The sequence below is a fragment of the Solea solea genome, chromosome 9 (genome assembly GCF_958295425.1).
Source record: "Solea solea chromosome 9, fSolSol10.1, whole genome shotgun sequence".
NCBI classification, from domain to species: domain Eukaryota; kingdom Metazoa; phylum Chordata; class Actinopteri; order Pleuronectiformes; family Soleidae; genus Solea; species Solea solea.
In genome coordinates this window covers 25,241,946-25,261,013 of record NC_081142.1, presented here as the reverse complement: position 1 = coordinate 25,261,013, position 19,068 = coordinate 25,241,946, and the positions used below count along the sequence as shown (strand labels likewise).

The following is a 19,068-nucleotide window of genomic DNA, read 5'->3' as shown; positions in this document are numbered from 1 at the left end:
GGAATCTGTGGAACATGTACTTTTGAGGTGTAGGGCATATGGGGCAAATACAGAGGTGATGGAAAATAATCCAAGGAAATTAGGGGATCAAGAATTTCATTTAAAGGGAGTAATGGAAACGAGTGAGATAGTGGTGAAGTTTTTAAGGGATACGGGGCTACTTTATAGGATAGAAAGTAGGATAGAAATTGGGAAATATATAGGGTAAGGGTGTGTGTGTGTGTGTGTGTGTGATGTTGGCATATTTTCTGGCTCCCACTCCAGAGCAGAAGGGGGCGGTAATGCGCCTATAGAAGGATGCCAACCGCCGTAAAACAAAAAGAAGAAGAAGAAGAGAAGCCGAAGACGTGTTGACGTCGTGTTGTTCCGTTACAGAAGCTTCACAGTTCACGAGTGACCGGCATATCCTCGAAGCGTCGTCGTGGTGTACGGGTGAGAAACAAGCGCTTTTAGCTTTCATGCCTTTGGAAGCTCAGTGTTACCGGTGTGTGGCAGTGTATGGGAGGCTGGGTAAACTACATGGATATAACACTGCAGTAAATAAAGTTAGTCTTTTGCCTCAAATCCTATGTCAGCCCATGTTGCTGACTGTATTATTTAACCTGAGACTTGAGTCGCGATAGTACGTTAGACGGTTGTCGTTTGTACGTGTTTAATGTAAGGAGCTGACGTGGAGTTGACCTGCTGCTGAATGATAGGGCGGGTTTCACCTGTAGCTGTCAATATTGTCAATACCGTCACAGTAAAGAAACGCAAATACCCGCACCTACTGCATCTACTGCACCTACTGCACGAAAACCAAGACCTGGAGAAAAGTTACCCATGTATTAGTTCTCATCTTAGTCCAGACGTGGGTATTGTGAATATGTTCTTAATAATAATAATTGATTTGTTTCGATTATTTTGTTTTTGTAATCGTTTGTGGCCATAATCATATTTGATTATGGCCACATAATCATAATAAATCGCAGCATTACACCTCTCTGTGTGCAGCCTGCCAGAAATGATGTAGAAGAAGAAATGAAGAGCAACTATTGACCTGAACATTAGGTACATAAGTTGTGTCTTCTGGCAAGCGATACACCTATACATGTCAAGTCATGTATTCCAGGCTTTAATTATTTAATGATTCACCACAGCAGATCATTTTCGTCATGAAGTAGTAAGACAACCAGGTTTAAGCTTCTTCTCAAACCTGTTAAGCCGGTCTTATTTGTTGAGTTTTAATTAGTTTTATTTTAATTATTGTTTGCGTTTGCAGGACTTCTGTGATACCCAGATGTATCCTTCATGAACAACGCACAATCAAACAAAAGGGAAAAGCACAGGCGATGCCAATATTTGAGAGTAAAGCCATTGTTAACACCATGCAAAACTGACGTTAATGTAACTGATGTCTTTTTCAGCCTGACCCTCAAAGTATTAGTGCCAGAGAATTGAGAGCACACTTGTCTCAGAGATGGGCAAAGCAAACCAAGAACATTTATGTAGAGCTGCAACTAACGATTATTTTCATAATCGATGAATCTGTCGATTATTTTCTCGATTAATCGTTTGGTCCATAAAATATCAGAAAACCTTAAAAAATGTTGATCGGTGTTCGTCACATCTGGAAATGATGAGGTTCTCCAATGTCTTGTTTTGTCCACAAACCAAAATGATTGACTTTTAATGTTTCTTTGTGATCCAGAGCAAAGAAATGAAGAAAATACTCACATTTAAGAAGCTTAAACAATCAGAAATTGTGTTTTAATCATGAAAAAAGCTCCAAACCGATTACTCGATTATCAAAAATTTAGTAATCGATTAATCGTTTCAGCTCTACATTTATGTATCACCTGATCATTGCTAAAATGTCTCAATCCCCTCAGGGTTCATGTGGAGATAAGGAAAACCAAAAGGCTGATGACACCTGTTTTATTTATTGTATTTGCATTTGAAATGAAACTTTGTCTTGTAAAGTTTTATCTTAGGATGAACATTGTAGCTGAAATATGCTGCTCCACTGAGATACTGTCACATGCCATATTTTTGTATTTTGTTTCATATGCTGCAGTCACTATTTTTTTTGTGTGTTTTAAAGGCAGTGACCCTTTTACAATGAAAGTGTTGGTGACAGGAGGGAGTGGCTTAGTGGGCCATGCCATTCAGCGTGTGGTCAAAGATGAGCGGGGAGCCAAGGAGGGGGAAGAATGGATATACCTCTCCTCCAAAGATGCCAACCTCATGTGAGAGGCACATATCCTCTGAACACCACTGATGTGTCGACACACAAAACACATTTCTTATGCTCTAGTTGACATGTCTTCAGGAACTGGGAGGAGACAAAGGCAATATTTGAGAAGCATCGGCCAACGCACGTCATCCACTTGGCCGCTTTGGTTGGAGGTCTTTTCAAAAACATGAAGTATAACCTGGATTTTTGGGTACGTTTCTCTTCTACTGTCAAGGCTAACAGCTGTTGTGTAGCACCTTTAGGAAATGTTTTTGTTTAAGGTTTATGTTGAGTTATAAATGAAATCCCAGTCCCAGAACATATGCAGAAGCGAAAACACACACAAACCCCAAAACACACGCAGAAGCGAAAACACACACAGGAGTCAAAACACACGCAGAAGCGAAAACACACACACACAACCCCAAAACATACAGGACAGAAAACACACACAAATACCAAAACACACACAGAAGCTAAAACACACACACACCCCAAAACACACCCAGAAGCCAAAACACACACAGGATTCAAAACACACGCAGAAGCGAAAACACACACACACAACCCCAAAACACACACAGGACAGAAAACACACACAAAAGCTAAAACACACACAAACCCCAAAACACACCCAGAAGCGAAAACACACACAAACCCCAAAACACACGCAGAAGCGAAAACACACACAAACACCAAAACACACACAGGACAGAAAACACACACAAATACCAAAACACACACAAACCCCAAAACACACCAAGAAGCGAAAACACACACAAACCCCAAAACACACGCAGAAGCGAAATCACACACGAGTCAAAACACATGCAGAAGCGAAAACACACACAACCCCAAAATACACACAGGACAGAAAACACACACAAATACCAAAACACACACAGAAGCTAAAACACACCCAGAAGCGAAAACACACACAGGAGTCAAAACACACGCATAAGCGAAAACACACACACACAACCCCAAAACACACACAGGACAGAAAACACACACAAATACCAAAACACACAGGACAGAAAACACACACAAATACCAAAACACACACAGAAGCTAAAACACACACACACCCCAAAACACACCCAGAAGCCAAAACACACACAGGATTCAAAACACACGCAGAAGCGAAAACACACACACACAACCCCAAAACACACACAGGACAGAAAACACACACAAAAGCTAAAACACACACAAACCCCAAAACACACCCAGAAGCGAAAACACACACAAACCCCAAAACACACGCAGAAGCGAAAACACACACAAACACCAAAACACACACAGGACAGAAAACACACACAAATACCAAAACACACACAAACCCCAAAACACACCAAGAAGCGAAAACACACACAAACCCCAAAACACACGCAGAAGCGAAATCACACACGAGTCAAAACACATGCAGAAGCGAAAACACACACAACCCCAAAATACACACAGGACAGAAAACACACACAAATACCAAAACACACACAGAAGCTAAAACACACCCAGAAGCGAAAACACACACAGGAGTCAAAACACACGCATAAGCGAAAACACACACACACAACCCCAAAACACACACAGGACAGAAAACACACACAAATACCAAAACACACACAGAAGCTAAAAGACACACAAACCCCAAAACACACCCAGAAGCGAAAACACACGCAGAAGCGAAAACACACACAAACACCAAAACACACACAAACACCAAAACGCACACAGGACAGAAAACACACACAAATACCAAAACACACACAGAAGCTAAAACACACACAAACCCCAAAACACACCCAGAAGCGAAAACACACACAAACACCAAAACACACACAGGAGTCAAAACACACTCATAAACGAAACACACACACAGGACAGAAAACACACACAAATACCAAAACACATGCAGAAGCTAAAACACACAATGAATAAAATGAGACAGACTAATGTACCTGGTCTGAAGACATGGTAGAAATCCCGCTTCAGAGTTCACTGGTATCGTTTCCCAACTGTAGGGGGACCCGAAGACCAAATCCTACATGGTGTTACTGTAAAAGTGCCCCCCTGCTGAGTGACACTGTCATTAATTAGTACTGCATATGTTTTTTTCACCACAGAGGAACAATGTCTACATCAATGACAACGTACTGAGGGCAGCGCAAGAAGTGGGTGCTGTTAAGGTCGTGTCATGCCTGTCCACCTGCATTTTCCCAGATAAGACCACCTATCCCATCGATGAGACCATGGTAAGAGTTTTATTATACCTATCAAGCAGAAAAGTTTATCAAAACACAAAAATAAGTCCTTGATTGATGATTATAGAATTGCTATTTATATAAAACAAAATCTACACTACTGTTCACTGTAAGAATTTTTTTTAAAGAATGTATTTAAATGAACTGTAATTGTAACACTGCTAGACTGATTTACTTTGAGTAAATATCACATTACAACAATGTGATGCAACTGTGTCTGTATTTGACAAATAATAAATGTAAAGAATTATATTGACTCTGTCACTACAGCGTGAAGCTATGTACAATCTGAAAAGCTTAGAGGCGTTTCAGTGTTGACACAGCAATAAGGTCATTGGTGTTTGTATTTATTTAAAGCAGACAGAGTCTTAGGAGGAACTGCTGCTGTGAAGACCTAGTTCATTTCTTCAGTACAACCTCCAGGAATAAGGTGGATAAAAGGATTCGCAAGATACTCCTGAGCATTTCTGGCCACCAGGGTTTTTGTTGCACTCGCCCAGATTTACTCTTTACCACACGTGAACAGCGATGATTCACAACAAACAACATATCATTTACAACCTGCAAGAAATGTGTTTTATGAGCTCGAGGCCCGACCCATACCTCTGCTGTGTGCGGTTAATGCCGTAACGGAGGAGTGATGGAAAAACTGTTCAGGTTATGACTGCATATCAGTATTTAGTGTTTGTGTCTGAATGTGATTCACAGGTCCACACTTGTGGTACTGTAGTGTATAAACAACTGACTCACAGGTCCACACTTGTGGTACTGTAGTGTATAAACAACTGACTCACAGGTCCACACTTGTGGTACTGTAGTGTATAAACAACTGACTCACTTCTCTTAATTGTCTTTGAATCAGATCCATAATGGTCCACCTCACGACTCTAACTTCGGCTATTCCTATGCTAAGAGAATGATTGATGTTCAGAACAGGTATGTACTATCTGTTCAGTTATGGGTTTTTTTTATCATCATAATGAGAAAAAGATGGTGGACGCTGCACAGCCTTTCAAAATTCTACAGTTTCCTAATTATTGTTTCATTTTGTAGTTCCCTTAAAGGTAATATTTTGCAATAGCAAAGTGGCTGGCAACGACATGGTAGAGTTTACATGACTTTAAAGCTGTTAAGCTGCCTGACTGTCTATTTACCATGACTTTAGTATTTTCTAGCCAAGTGGAACATTGTTTACTGGCATCAATTTGATCTGACCCTTTAAAAGAGCTTTAAAACAGCCATATTGATTTGCCCCCTTTCACTATATTTCTTTTTCACAGGGCCCATTCCCAGGAGCATGAAGGCTTATTTACTGCAGTGATCCCCACCAATGTCTTTGGTCCTCATGACAACTTCAGCATTGAGGATGGTCATGTGCTGCCAGGCCTCATCCACAAAACCTACACTGCTAAAAGTAAGTCACAGTCAAGTTTATCTCATGAAGACAATAGAGATGTAATTGCTCATACCCTCATTATGTTTACTTAACAATCATGAGACATTCTCCTACATCGCGGACAATTAAAGTCTGAAAGGATGCGGTGAACTTATTCTTCAGGAATCTCAGGGACACATCTCATGTTTAGGTATTTGTCAGGGTTCTTTGTTTATTATGACAAAGCCACACCCTTGTGGGTTAATGGCTTGATTTCCGCATGAACACGCAAACTTACACGGTTTAAGCTCCCATTGGGGGCGTGGCTCCACACAAACACACTACCCTGAGTGGCAACAAAAACAGACTAAGCCTTACTGGTTAGTGTTTATGCAGAAAGAAATCATGTAGAAAATCAATGTTTTCAGCACTGGCTGATCAAGAAGAGCTGGCCTCCCCCACCCTCTCTTACAGCAGCAGCACTTGGTGATGATGATGGACGATACTGTTCTTTTTTTCCCTTTAAATAATTAGTATTTATTAAATGTTTGAATTGTAAACACACACAAACCCCAAAACACATGCAGAAGCGAGAACACACACACACACACACACACACAACCCCAATACACACGCAGAAGCGAGAACACACACAAACCTCAAAACACTCACAGGACAGAAAACACACACAAATACCAAAACACATGCAGAAGCGAAAACACACGCAGAAGCGAGAACACACACACAACCCCAAAACACTCACAGGACAGAAAACACACACAAATACCAAAACACATGCAGAAGCGAAAACACACGCAGAAGTGAGAACACACACACACAACCCCAATACACACGCAGAAGCGAGAACACACACACACAACCCCAATACACACGCAGAAGCGAGAACACACACAAACCCCAAAACACTCACAGGACAGAAAACACACGCAAATACCAAAACACATGCAGAAACGAAAACACACGCAGATGCAAGAACACACACAAACCCCAAAACACACGCAGAAGCGAGAACACACACACACAACCCCAATACACACGCACAAGCGAGAACACACACAAACCCCAAAACACTCACAGGACAGAAAACACACGCAAATACCAAAACACATGCAGAAACGAAAACACACGCAGATGCAAGAACACACACAAATACCAAAACACACAAACCTTTCTTTTGTCATAATTGTTTGTTTTGAGGCAGGTGCTGGGGCCACTACGCTCATTCTGGAAAGGAAAGGAGAATTAGAACATGAAATAATGTGTATGTGTGTGTGTGTTTAACTAAATATGGGGTTCATATGTGTTACGAGTGCTGCAGTAACAACAATGCAAAATGTTAAAGTTTCGCAAGACACTTACCTTCTTCCTTTGGTTGCAGCACAGTTAAAACAGTCCAAGTAAAAGAGTCTCAAATGAGTTTGTTTATAGAAATGATGTTGGGTCACCTGCTCATGGTAGTATCAGAGCTGACAATCAGGGACACAGCATTTTACATCCGTCTGTGTTGTTTCATTCATTAGAGAATGGGGAGCCTCTCATCATCTGGGGCTCTGGCAATCCCAGGAGACAGTTCATTTACTCCCTGGACTTGGCTCGTCTCTTCCTGTGGGTCTTGTGTGAATATCCAGAAGTGGATCCAATCATCCTCTCAGGTGACTCATCTTTCTCAGCACATTATAGATCTTGATATTAAAAGGAACGTAATTGAAACGACTGTGCTGTGTCTATGTTGCTGGTCGCAGTTGGAGAGGAAGAGGAGGTGTCCATCAAAGAGGCAGCTGAAGAAGTTGCCAAGGCGATGGACTTCAAAGGAGAAGTTTTAGTATCCTTTACATCACGGAAGTCCCATCACTAACTGTGTTGTATGTTATTTAATCCATGTGTTGAGCTTGTCCTTCATAACAGTATTTGTTACAATTCTTAGGGATTAGGTTTAGAAAACTCGATGTTACCAATCGTGTTGTTAATTTCTTGTGGTTTCCTTGACCTTTGACCTGTAGCATGACACCACTAAAGCAGATGGACAGTTCAAAAAGACAGCTAGTAATGCAAAGCTGCTCCGCTACCTGCCAGACTTCAAATTCACACCATTCAAACAAGGTGATTTTCATGTCGTGGTAGAAGCCAGAATTTTGGAGGAAATTTGATGGGATTAGATGTTTTTTTTTCCTTCTTCAGTTTATTTTTGCTCTCTCACTTCCAGCATTGAAGGAAACGTGCGATTGGTTTGTTGACAATTACGACGTCGCCCGGAAGTGAAGAATCACACTGATGATCCAGGACCAGGTCTAACTGGAGAGGAGATGAGAACCCGGTAGTTCCTCGGTTTGATTAATTCTCCATTTGCACAAAATGAGATTCATAATGGTTTGTTAATTTAGTTTGAATTGTTTTAATTGTTGACCTATTGTTTTAACTTCATAATTGTTGACCTATTGTTTTAACTAAATAATCCTGGTGCTGGCACAAGTTTTAATAAGTAATTTAAGCATTATAAAACCGGTATGTGAAGTACAATACAAGATTTGGGTTTTAAAATTAGTTTTTTTGTTTTTTTTTAAGTACTCTTTGTTTTATAGTCAGGTTTGTACTGGGCAAAATAAAATTTATACCTACTGTTCTGTCTAAATATTCACATTTTTTATTTGAGTGTGTGCACATACAAAACAATCAAACAACTAAAACAGTGTCTCAGTAACGGACATCCCACAAGTACACTTTTTGTTTTAAAAGCAAACAAACGTCAAGCATCTGGCCATGACGTTCTTAAATGACGTTTTGCAGTTAGATTTTCTATTAAATAAACATTCTTTAGTCTCACTGCCTTCAAGGGTGGGAGGTAGAGGCTTGAGCCTCAGCACAAGGAGGAGAATCTAATCACTGGAGTCAAACAGTATATATGCATTCCCTGACAACATGGAATCAATATGGGACAATCTTAACAGACACGAGCGTGGTTCCCATTTCCTCCAGCATAAATCTGTATTTTTTTTGTCATACTTTAATACAGGAAGGCGTCTTGAAGAATCTCATTTTTAATTTGCAATCGACTTCCTTCCACCCTGGACTATGAGTGATTTTATGACCCGGTTCACACACACACTCTCTGCCTCCCACTCTTCATCATCTTCAAAAGCAACACTCACTTGTAAAAATCATTAGATTACAATCCATATTAGTCTTGTAATTGCTTAAAGGAATACTTCACAGATTTAGCTTAGTATTAGTAGAACAGGGGCAGTATTTTTAACCCCAATGACACTCCAGTTATACAGTGATCACTATAATACAGTAAAACATAATCCAATACAGATGAGTAAAGATCATTTATTCATTTGATATTTAAAAACATGGCAATAATAAAAACAAACATTTAAAAAGGACAGTTACGATGCAGTGAGAGAAACTGTGTGGAGTGTTTTCAGGAGTGAACGTACGAGGTGAGACCGCCGTCATGAACCCTGCAGTACTCGTGTCCCAGCACAGCTCTCTTCTTACACGCCTTCCCCGTTTTTGTGATTCCATTGCACAGCTGACGGCCCGACACAGAGCTGCAAATCAACAGGAAAACAAAGACCGTTACATGTTATTTACTGTAATAAGTGGCTTTTACATGTTTACAGTCACGCCACACTGTTCACACGGACAGGTGGAAGTAGATGTACTTTGTAACACTTTAAGGATCTGTACTTTACTTTATTTATAATCTTTTACTTTTACTCTACTACATTTAAAAGTTAAAAAATATACTCTTACTGCTACTTTGATGTTTGCCACCTTGTTACATATTAAAATAGAAATATGGGAAAAGGAAAAATCCTAAAAAGTGTGTTTAACAACTCTCCAACTCTTGGTTGTTTTGCTTCTTATGTATACTATAAAATTACTTATACTTTTGATACTTAAGTACATTTAATGTGAGCTACTTAAGACTTTTACTCAAGTGATTTTTCTCATGGGTGACTTTAACTTTTACGTCATTTTCAGTGGTGGTATTTGTACTTTTACTTGTTTTTTTTCCCAGTACTTGATACACCTCTGCTGGCAGCACATGTACCTGCTAATCTATCAGGCAACTCGTCTCTTCACCGGCCGCTTTCATAAGAAGTGAAGATGTGTACAGATGTTAGTAACAGGCTAACTGGGAACATTTACCTGGATCACTGCTGTGAGAGTGAGACATGTGATCATGTCATTAACCACGCTGACGCTGAAGTTAGCATCCACATTCAAAGCTTCCCAGTCGACAGTGAAGGGAGAACTCACACTTCTTACTGATGGTAAAGTGCGTTTGTCGCTGTATTTTGGAACACACGATGACAATCAGGGGCAGGATCTCTGCATATTCAAGTTTAACCCTCAACTGCCGACCAGGAAGTTCATTTACAGACTCCCTAATGCTATTAACTGTAATATCTTGTTAAGTGCAAGTGTTCTCTGGAGAAGAATTAAGGAAAGTTAAAGATGGAATGCTGCAGCTCATGCAGAATAATGTTCGCTCCGGCTGTTTTCCAAACTAAAAAAAAAAATAAAAAAAACACATATACTCAGTCTGTCTCTGGATTTAAAAGTGCACTCTTGTGTTGTTTTCACACCTTTCACAGTCTCCACTAGATTCAGCAGTTTGCTTTCACACTCCACTTTAGTGAAACAAACCGAACCTTCTGAATAACGTACTCCCCGGCTGGCATGAGGCGGCGTGCATTAAGAGTTACTGAAGGAGAAGACGAGACAAACAACAAACAAGAAGCAAAGCTGCACCAAATCCGATCGGACTTGAGTTTTTTTTTTTTGTTTTTTCTATCGTTCTACACGCACAAATGTTTTGGTTGTGCTGTACCCACAATGCCCTGCGTTGTAGTCCACTCAATGCATTTGGTTCACTTGAAGCAAACCGATACCTTTTCAGGTGGACCGGAGCAAACCAAGGAGCTGGTGTGAATGCAACCTTAAAGCTTGAAACCAGCACTGGTGCCAACCAGCCACCATGGCACAGAGTCATGTGATGTAGACTCGACTCTGATCTCACCTGAAGACTGAAACACTCACCTGTTGGTGGTCAGAGACGGGGAAGGACTTGCGCCGCGCGAGTCGTTCACTAGATCACGGGAGTCGTCGTTCACTGCATCAAGGACTCCTCCCAGGTTCCTTGGAGGTATATCAACTGATTCCTAACAACAGGCACAAGACAGTGAGTTTATTTTTCCTTTTCTCTTTTTTTCTCTCCCCTGTCTTTCCCTATATTTACTGACCCTTCTCTTCTTGCATGTTTTATGTGTACTTTTACCAAATGCTTTTATTATGATGTATGTATATTTTATGATTTTGCTTCTTTTAGTATCCATCTGACCTGTTAACATTGGTCCATGGACAACAGATGTAAAATAGCCAATAATAAGCCACTAATTCTGGCACATTTACATCGTATGTTTATTAATGTGCACTGTCCATGTCAAATAAACCATAAATAAATAAATAAATAAATGCTGCGATCCATTTACAGCGAGAATCGGAGGTTGGGAACTGGGAACGACATGAACGACCTTGAGTTCACCGCTTTCCAGTTGACAAGTCGGGGAAAAAAAGACATCTTGGGACTAACCATTTTTAGCTTTTGAAAGAAATGCCAACAAAATCCATCACCATCCATAATTATAATAAGAATTATCATAATAATCTAAAGCATCTTTCTTCACAGATGTTAAAAAAAAAGGGCTCAACAGTCCAATTAACCATCATCAGACAGTACAAGGCGTCTTTGCCAAAGAAAGAAAGAAAGAAAGAAAGAGGCCCGACAGTTGACACGCCGAGCAAACACGGGGCATCAGTGGAGAGAAAAAAAACCTCCCTTTTAAACAGAAGAACAAATTTCTGACAGAACTGGACTCAAACATGTGCAGCAGACTCAGTCAGCGGTAACTCTGTGCATCATGCAAACTGAAACAGAACTGTAAGACGATCTACAGTCTTTGACACAGATCAGCTCACCGCTGAGAAAAGGGGCCGCGGTACGAGTCTTGGAGTGGAGTAACTTGGCGCGTCAATTATTGGCATAAACCTGGACTCTGACATCAGCTTCCTGCAGGTCGGAGACGAGGCCGATAAGCCGAAGTCACCTGCACACAGACACCTCAGAGTAACAACCAGGTCCACTTCAATTACCTCTAAAACATTTGTTTAAATTGTGCATATGCATTAATCAGATTGTTTTACATTGTAATAATGACATTTAGGGCGGGGCAATATCTAGATATTATATCTCTATGGTTATATGCTCAAACATGCTATGGTTGTGGATTTTGTATCATGATAAAAGCTATTGTGGTGACTTTTCCTGGTTTTAAAGGCTGTTGCATTGATAATCATCATATTTATTATATTGAATACATATAGGACATACATTTAGTCACTTTATAACACTTATTTTAAGCCCAAGGATTTGACTTTTTTTAGTTTATAGTCAATGTCATTGTTTGACATTGACACTGCACACACCTGATATGACGCTGTCCTGGTTCAGCCAGTCATCATGCTCTGTGAAGCCGTGCTTTTCATATCTGAGGACACAAGAACAACAGGCTGCAGCACATCAGTCAACTTCACAATAACTTCATTTTAATTATCCACCTTCTTCCTATGGCCCATGATGCCTTGCATGAATTATGGGCGTGACTTCCAGCTCATCCTGTCACTACAGAGCGTGTATTTTTCATTTTCTCAAAATGATAATTTTGGCACCGTGGTGTTGGTGGTGTTCACCACATGTAGATGGAGGAGAGACTAAGTACAGTATCTCCCATGAAGGAGTGGAGAACATTCAGCACAAAGGTTTGTGCTCGGTGGGCGCCACAGCTTTAGACCCCCGATCAAAAGCAGTGCAGGCGGGGCATGTCACATCCATGCATGAAGCAGATCCAGCCCTTTTTCCTGAATGTTTCCTAACCCAGGATGAGTGTTGGGTCCACCACTTACAGCAAGAGACTTTGGTCCACTATGGTCCACTATGGTCCAGATGAAAGCTGAAATAAGCTATTTTGAAACTACATTCAGTTTTATCCATTTTTTGGGCTGTAGACTGAAAGTCAGACCAGAGCAGATGTTTTGAAGATGCCACCAGTGGGACAATCAAACAATCAGTGTGAGCAGCAGACTCACTTCTGTGGGGTTGAAGAGGCTGGATATGAGCTGCAGGATGAGACTGGCTGCTTCTGTGGTTTCACAATCGTACACGGCGCCAGCGGCAGCAGGACGGCGGGCTTCTCTCTGACGCGGAGGCTCCACCACAACTGACTCACAAACCAGTGACCTGAGTACAGTAAACACACACACAGAGTCACCAAATACATGACATGGAAATGGAGGCACCTTATTTGCCTTGCTAGCATTTCCAAGGTCAGCACCCAGAGACAGGGAGAGCAGCAGCAGGCTGAGGCTGACGAGATCCAGTGCCGGCTGCTGGTTGATGTCGGCCACTGCATTCAGAGGCACAGTGAGCAGCAGCGCCGCCCGGGTGAAACACGGACATCGCAGAAAAGTCAGCAGAACGGCACACAGCACGAGATAGCCTGCATGTGCAATGCACGTCCACATGGCTGCCAGGCTTAGACCTGTGGGTCACACAGGGAGACGTTCACAATCATAGTTGTTGACATCCAACGGTCATCATAAACAAGTAACTGGTAACTGTGGTAACCACTGATAAACTCTTTATTTCTGCAGTCTCACCTGCCCAGCCCAGGTAGCCCTGGATCATGTGAAGTCTTTCCTCGATACGACTCTGCATGTTGTCGATGTAACGCAGCATGACTCCCAGCGTGCTGTTCATGCGCTCCAGTTTGTCCATCAGGTCGATGTAGTACTGCGACGTCTGGTCCTGGTACTGAATAAACTCTGACATGCTGTGGTCTGGGATCAGCCACAGGAGATCAACATTGATACAGGCACACATCAATGAAGCCATGTGAGGAATTGAGATTGCGACGGTCCGTTTTCATTACCAATTTTCTGGTAGATGTCGTGGGCGTGGTGTCTGACATCTGTGAGGTCCTTCACAATCGCCTGGTGGTTGTTCTGGACCTCGGAGCCCTGAATCTGCAAATTCTCACTCACGTTCTCTAGGAGGACGACAGGAAGAGTGAGGATCAATACAACCAGAATTTGAAATTTGGATGCAAACTTTGACAATATTAAGGACTTTCAACATTACAGCTATATCTGGAAAGTGATGGACTTCAGTGGACTGGTTAGGAATTCTCTTAGAGAGTGCCAAAATATTGGAAGGTTTTGGAGGTAATGTTAAGTGAGGCTGAGTTAGAAATCTAGGGCACCTGGCTCAAACATTAAATTATTCAAGGACTGGCTTGGTTTTATGTTTACAGAAAACAGTCATAACTCAGTTTTCAAATGTAGAGATTATATTAATAAATTATTTAAAATGAATAAAACATAAACACATAAATAACTACATCCGTACAATCACCAGACCCTGCAGAAATCACACTGACAGTAACACAGTAAGTAAGGACTATTGATATTCAGTGGCATCAGTGATCATCTGCCCGTTCTTACAGTTGATAAAAGAAAATATGGGATTAATAAGACAAATAAACAAATGGAGTAAACATAGGATGTCAGGGAAATCCATTAATCCACTAAACATTTACCTACGGGCACAGAACTGGGCTAGAAAAGCAAAAGACATTTGTGTAACATATGAAATATTTATGGAGAATTATTTTAATTCCTTATAATAAAAAAAAAAATCCCTATTAAATTATGTAGAAGAACAGTGAAATATATTAGATGTGTCAATATTTTCACAAATCAAACACTTTAAGTCTATTTAAATCTATTTAATCATTCAAAAATATTGTATTTAATGGTTTGAAAATACACTTTTGTTTGTGGGCGGGCCTTAGGAAGCTGCCACTGAACAATTGTGTATTGTATAAATACACAAAGGTGTACATGAAGATGAAACTAACAATTCCTTCCTCGACAAAGAAACCACTCCCATACAAGATGGCAGCATCAAAATCAAAATACACACACGGACCGGTGCTTATTTATAGACATATAAATAAGCACCAGAAACTGGAGAACCAAGATAAAACCCATACACACATGGGGAAAACAAGCAAACTCCACACAGAGAGGCCCATGGTCAAATCAGCCATGTTCTTGCTGTGAGGCAACAGTGCTAGACACTGTTATCCTTGTTATCCACTGTTAACTAACCAAGCACAAATGCATCTGTATGTTTAATAAACAAATCTGAAAAACCATGAATATTTTTTTGTTTTTTTAAAAAAGAGGCACTGACCCATTTTCTTGGTAATGCCCTGGATGAGCTGGGCTACCATCTCCTGTCCAGAGGCAATAAGGGCCTTCTCCTGACCCAGGCGCTTCAGGTTGTCCTTCAGGGAACTCTCCAGTTGCTCCTGGCCTTCAGATAATTGTCCCTGCTGGTCCTGCAGAGCAACGTGTCCCTCCAGCAGCTTATCCAACGAGGCCGCAGTCAGTTCCTTTAACTCCAGCTGACCTTCCTGTTTTAAAGCAGGACGGGGCGGGGCATCGGTCTGTGGTCAGACCAACTGTGCACACGATGAAGCAGAAGGTCTTACCTTCAGGTCCTTCATTGCATCGAGCTGGCTGCTGGCTGTGGAGATGAGAGCGTTGACGGTGTGTTCCGCTCTGCGGCGAAAGAGCTGCTGGCGAGCGGCGTAGCAGACGGCGCGGGCTCGGTTACTCACTATGTGGTAAGCATTCCATGTGTCTGAGTCCATGTCTGCGGTGCACTCCTTTATGGACTGAAACATTGTATCAACACACACACGTCAGCTGTGAGTATATTTAGATACATTACTAAAATGAGCTTGGTAATACATTGATATTTTGTCTATATCGTGAATTTGTAACTTTGTGATTTAGAATCATTGAATCCATTCTTCACACACACACGCACAAAATGATCAATATATTATGAAGAAGCTGTACCTCATAGCCTTCCCTTTAAGCTTGACAGAAATTGATTTGAATCATATTGCGATATAAACACCGATATCTAATTATTATTTTTTTTTTTAAAGTATATTGCGATAAGATGCATCTCCATCACACACACACACACACACACACACAGTGAAAGTTTCTATACGTTTACCATTGCGTCTGTACATGGATACGTGTGACGCCCCTCACTTTGGGCCTGACAGTTAAACAGTGCCACGCCGAGCTTTGCAAGCTGCTCTTCTGAGAGACTTTCACAGCTCGCCCTCAGTTGAGCCACCACCTATGAAAGAGAGCAAGCGCATTTTAAATGTGACAGACGAGGGATAGGATGATATATACATGCACCACACATCATGACAAAAAGCACTCACAATAACAGCAACAACAGGATCAGTCAACAGGATAATCTTAAATGGAGAGAAATTTAATATTGCAAGCAAGTGACTCGTAAATGCTGTTTTTTTAAAGTCAAAATTATGAGAAAAAAAACCTCTAATTTTTAATCTTATAATTATAACTTTTTATCTCATAATTATGACATTTTCTCATAATTTCGACTTTATCTCATAACTTTTTATCTCATGACTTTTTCCTCACATAATTTCAACTTTTTATGTCCCGCCCCTTTTTTTGGGGTAGAAACGAGCTTCCATAAGGTTGCCAGTATTCAATCCAAAATATATATTTTAAGTGCTTGCATCTTCCCAGTCGCTCCAGGACTTCCAGGAAAAAAAAACTGAGCTACCACTTTTTTAATTAAGTTAAAAAAATTAAATTTTTAAATTAAATGTTATCACCTAATATCTTCTGACTTTCTACGTAGCTGATGATGATAAAGTCTGAATGTAAGACTCTTTTCTTTCTTTTTTTTTTACCCGGTGGTGACAGCTGTCCAACGGGCTGAGCTCCATCTGCTTTGCCTCAGCCAAAAACTTCTCGTCTGCAGTGGCCATTTCAAAGTGAGCATCCTTTGCAAGAAGTGCTGGAGCCAATGCTGCTGCTTCTGCTGCTGCTGGTGGAGTCGGTGAAGCTGGAACAACCGGTGTCTGCTTCAACCACTCAAACAGCCCACCGACTGTTGGACACTGAGAGGCCACCATGAACATCAGCAGGAGAGCCTGGAGGTGGTTGTGTACTAGGAGATGACCCATGTCTAAGCACAAGGACACAATCAAAATCCTTAAATCAGCAAAAAACAAAAACATTTCCCTCCTTTTCTTCTGATGTACTTTTCAAAGACTTGGATGTGGATCGGTACGGTTTTTCTATTCTTCAAGAACTATAGCCATTTAATATGTTGGCGTATCAATTTCCACAATTCCTTGTTTGCACCTTTTTCAAAATCGACATTTTTCACACTTAAATCAAATATCTGTTGATCCCTTTGTTATATCAACAACATTTAATTCCCAACGATCTTATATTCTCATACTTCTTGATGCAACAAATATTCTAAACAAGTAACTGTACTGTAGGGATGGACGATATGGACTACAAAATGTATCCTGATCATTTCTGGCATTTATCGCAGTAACGATAAAAATTACACCATGATAAATAAACACCAATTCAGCCTAATCTTCCCTACATCTATCAATATAATAAAGCTGTGATGTTGCTAGGTTTTCCATGTAATGTGTTCCAGGACCCATGTGTGGTTTTTTAAATGGGTCCCAGGGAAAAATGATCCCATTTTCAATGACCTTTTGATTTGTCATTTTGGCTGACCACACATAATTATTATGCATCTTTCACATGCCAACTAATCAGAAGAAGAAAAGGCAATTCTTATTTTTTTTTAACCCCATACAGTTATTACTCTGATTCACTTTAAATCAGACCCATGTTAAATGCAGGTCTTAATATAACTGACATAAGCTAACTGAAAATCACAAAGGGCCATGTTATGTCCCCCTAACAGGACTCCTATCATGCCATTGAACAGATGCCAAAACTGACAAATGTGAAAGCTGTTCAGAGGGTATGAAATATTACTTCTTTTTTACTAACTCTGCCCACACCTCTCTGACCATTTTTACACAGTTGACCCACAAAGACAGCAATTAGGACTGGACCATATACAATACAAGGAAGCATTATTCAAACTAAGAATCAAACAAAGAGAGTATAAAAGTCACAATTATGAGATAAAAAGTCATAATTGAGATAAAAAGTCACAATTATGAGATAAAGTCATAATTATGAGATAAGAAGTCATAAATGAGGGGGGAAAAAAGTCATAATTACAAGATAAGAAGTCATAATTGAGGGGAAAGTCATAATTATGACTTTTCATCTCAATTCTGACTCTCATAATTATGAGATAAAAAGTCATAATTATGAGATAAAAGTCATAATTGAGATAAAAAAAAGTCATAATTATGAGATTAAAGTCATAATTGAGATAAAAAAGTCATAATGATGAGATAAGAAGTCATAATTGAGATTAAAAAAAAAGTCATAATGATGAGATAAGAAGTCATAATTGAGATAAAAAAGCCATAATGATGAGATAAAAGTCATAATTGAGATAAAAAAGCCATAATGATGAGATAAAAGTCATAATTGAGATAAGAAGTGAGCATCATTTATGTGATGTCTGCAGGTCAAAGGGCGGCACATATTTGATCTCGGACCGATGTTTTTGATAGGAGTCACATGAACGAGTGAAACGGTATTAATAAAATTGTTAATTCATCAGTAACGTCGTCATGATTCAGCCTAAAAGCACACAATTCAGTGAAAAATCATTGCTGCTGTTTGCATTCTTGATACATCATTAAGCCAGAAGCATTCATGCATGCATTCATTCATTCATTCATTCGTTCGTTCGTTCCCATGCTTCAATGGAGACCTCACTGAGACGTGTCCAGGCATGTCCCGACGCTGCTTCTACACTTTACTGTTTCCTAGAGTTTCATTCACAATTTAGAGGAAAAACATAATTCACAAATACAAGACTAGCGCGCGCCGACTACTCCCACAAACACGAATAAACAAAGACAGTGTCATTACTTAACTGGATTAGCCGGATTAGCTGGATTAGCAGGCAGCGTCCGTCCCCCTTCACACAGCTGACTGAAACGACAGCTCCTTCCCGGTCATTTAAATTGGCAGCCAATAGAATCACTCCGGTTGCCCAAGGCTCCACCTACTTTTTTCCCCAAAGCTTTATTGAATCG

At 40.4% G+C, this 19,068-nt stretch overlaps 2 protein-coding genes across 3 annotated transcripts; one reads left to right on the top strand and one right to left on the bottom strand.

The window, feature by feature from the left end:
• Positions 1 to 311: 311 nt before the first annotated feature.
• On the top strand, positions 312 to 8,491 carry LOC131465592 (GDP-L-fucose synthase-like). Of its 2 annotated transcripts, none has more exons than XM_058638412.1 (10): positions 312 to 432; positions 2,084 to 2,228; positions 2,312 to 2,426; positions 4,342 to 4,470; positions 5,342 to 5,415; positions 5,760 to 5,893; positions 7,396 to 7,527; positions 7,618 to 7,697; positions 7,876 to 7,975; positions 8,079 to 8,491. In XM_058638412.1, the coding sequence occupies exons 2-10, from the start codon at positions 2,101 to 2,103 to the stop codon at positions 8,132 to 8,134; spliced, it is 948 nt and encodes a 315-aa protein (XP_058494395.1). In that variant the 5' UTR covers positions 312 to 432; positions 2,084 to 2,100; the 3' UTR covers positions 8,135 to 8,491. The 2 variants fall into 2 exon arrangements, with proteins under 2 accessions (XP_058494395.1, XP_058494396.1); XM_058638413.1 differs by having other exon boundaries at positions 342 to 432; positions 2,088 to 2,228.
• A 691-nt stretch (positions 8,492 to 9,182) lies between these two features.
• bmb (brambleberry) lies at positions 9,183 to 18,996 on the bottom strand. The gene is made up of 13 exons (XM_058638410.1): positions 18,907 to 18,996; positions 16,762 to 17,039; positions 16,038 to 16,166; positions 15,499 to 15,684; positions 15,198 to 15,420; positions 13,873 to 13,989; positions 13,601 to 13,780; positions 13,276 to 13,482; positions 13,031 to 13,181; positions 12,371 to 12,432; positions 11,864 to 11,991; positions 10,925 to 11,046; positions 9,183 to 9,426 (listed from the first exon to the last, which is right to left on the bottom strand). The coding sequence occupies exons 2-13, from the start codon at positions 17,035 to 17,037 to the stop codon at positions 9,297 to 9,299; spliced, it is 1,911 nt and encodes a 636-aa protein (XP_058494393.1). The 5' UTR covers positions 17,038 to 17,039; positions 18,907 to 18,996; the 3' UTR covers positions 9,183 to 9,296.
• Positions 18,997 to 19,068: the final 72 nt, after the last annotated feature.

Bases quoted from the DNA above. Each gene is read 5' to 3' on its own strand.
- LOC131465592 (XM_058638412.1), top strand. From the start codon at position 2,101: ATGAAAGTGTTGGTGACAGGAGGGAGTGGCTTAGTGGGCCATGCCATT. The intron at 2,229-2,311 runs GTGAGAGGCACA...ACATGTCTTCAG, and splicing joins TCCAAAGATGCCAACCTCAT to GAACTGGGAGGAGACAAAGG. The intron at 7,528-7,617 runs GTGACTCATCTT...TGCTGGTCGCAG, and splicing joins GGATCCAATCATCCTCTCAG to TTGGAGAGGAAGAGGAGGTG.
- bmb (XM_058638410.1), bottom strand. From the start codon at position 17,037: ATGGGTCATCTCCTAGTACACAACCACCTCCAGGCTCTCCTGCTGATG. The intron at 16,167-16,761 runs GTAAAAAAAAAA...TCTCTTTCATAG, and splicing joins TGGACAGCTGTCACCACCGG to GTGGTGGCTCAACTGAGGGC. The intron at 13,483-13,600 runs GTGAGACTGCAG...TGTGACCCACAG, and splicing joins GGGCTACCTGGGCTGGGCAG to GTCTAAGCCTGGCAGCCATG.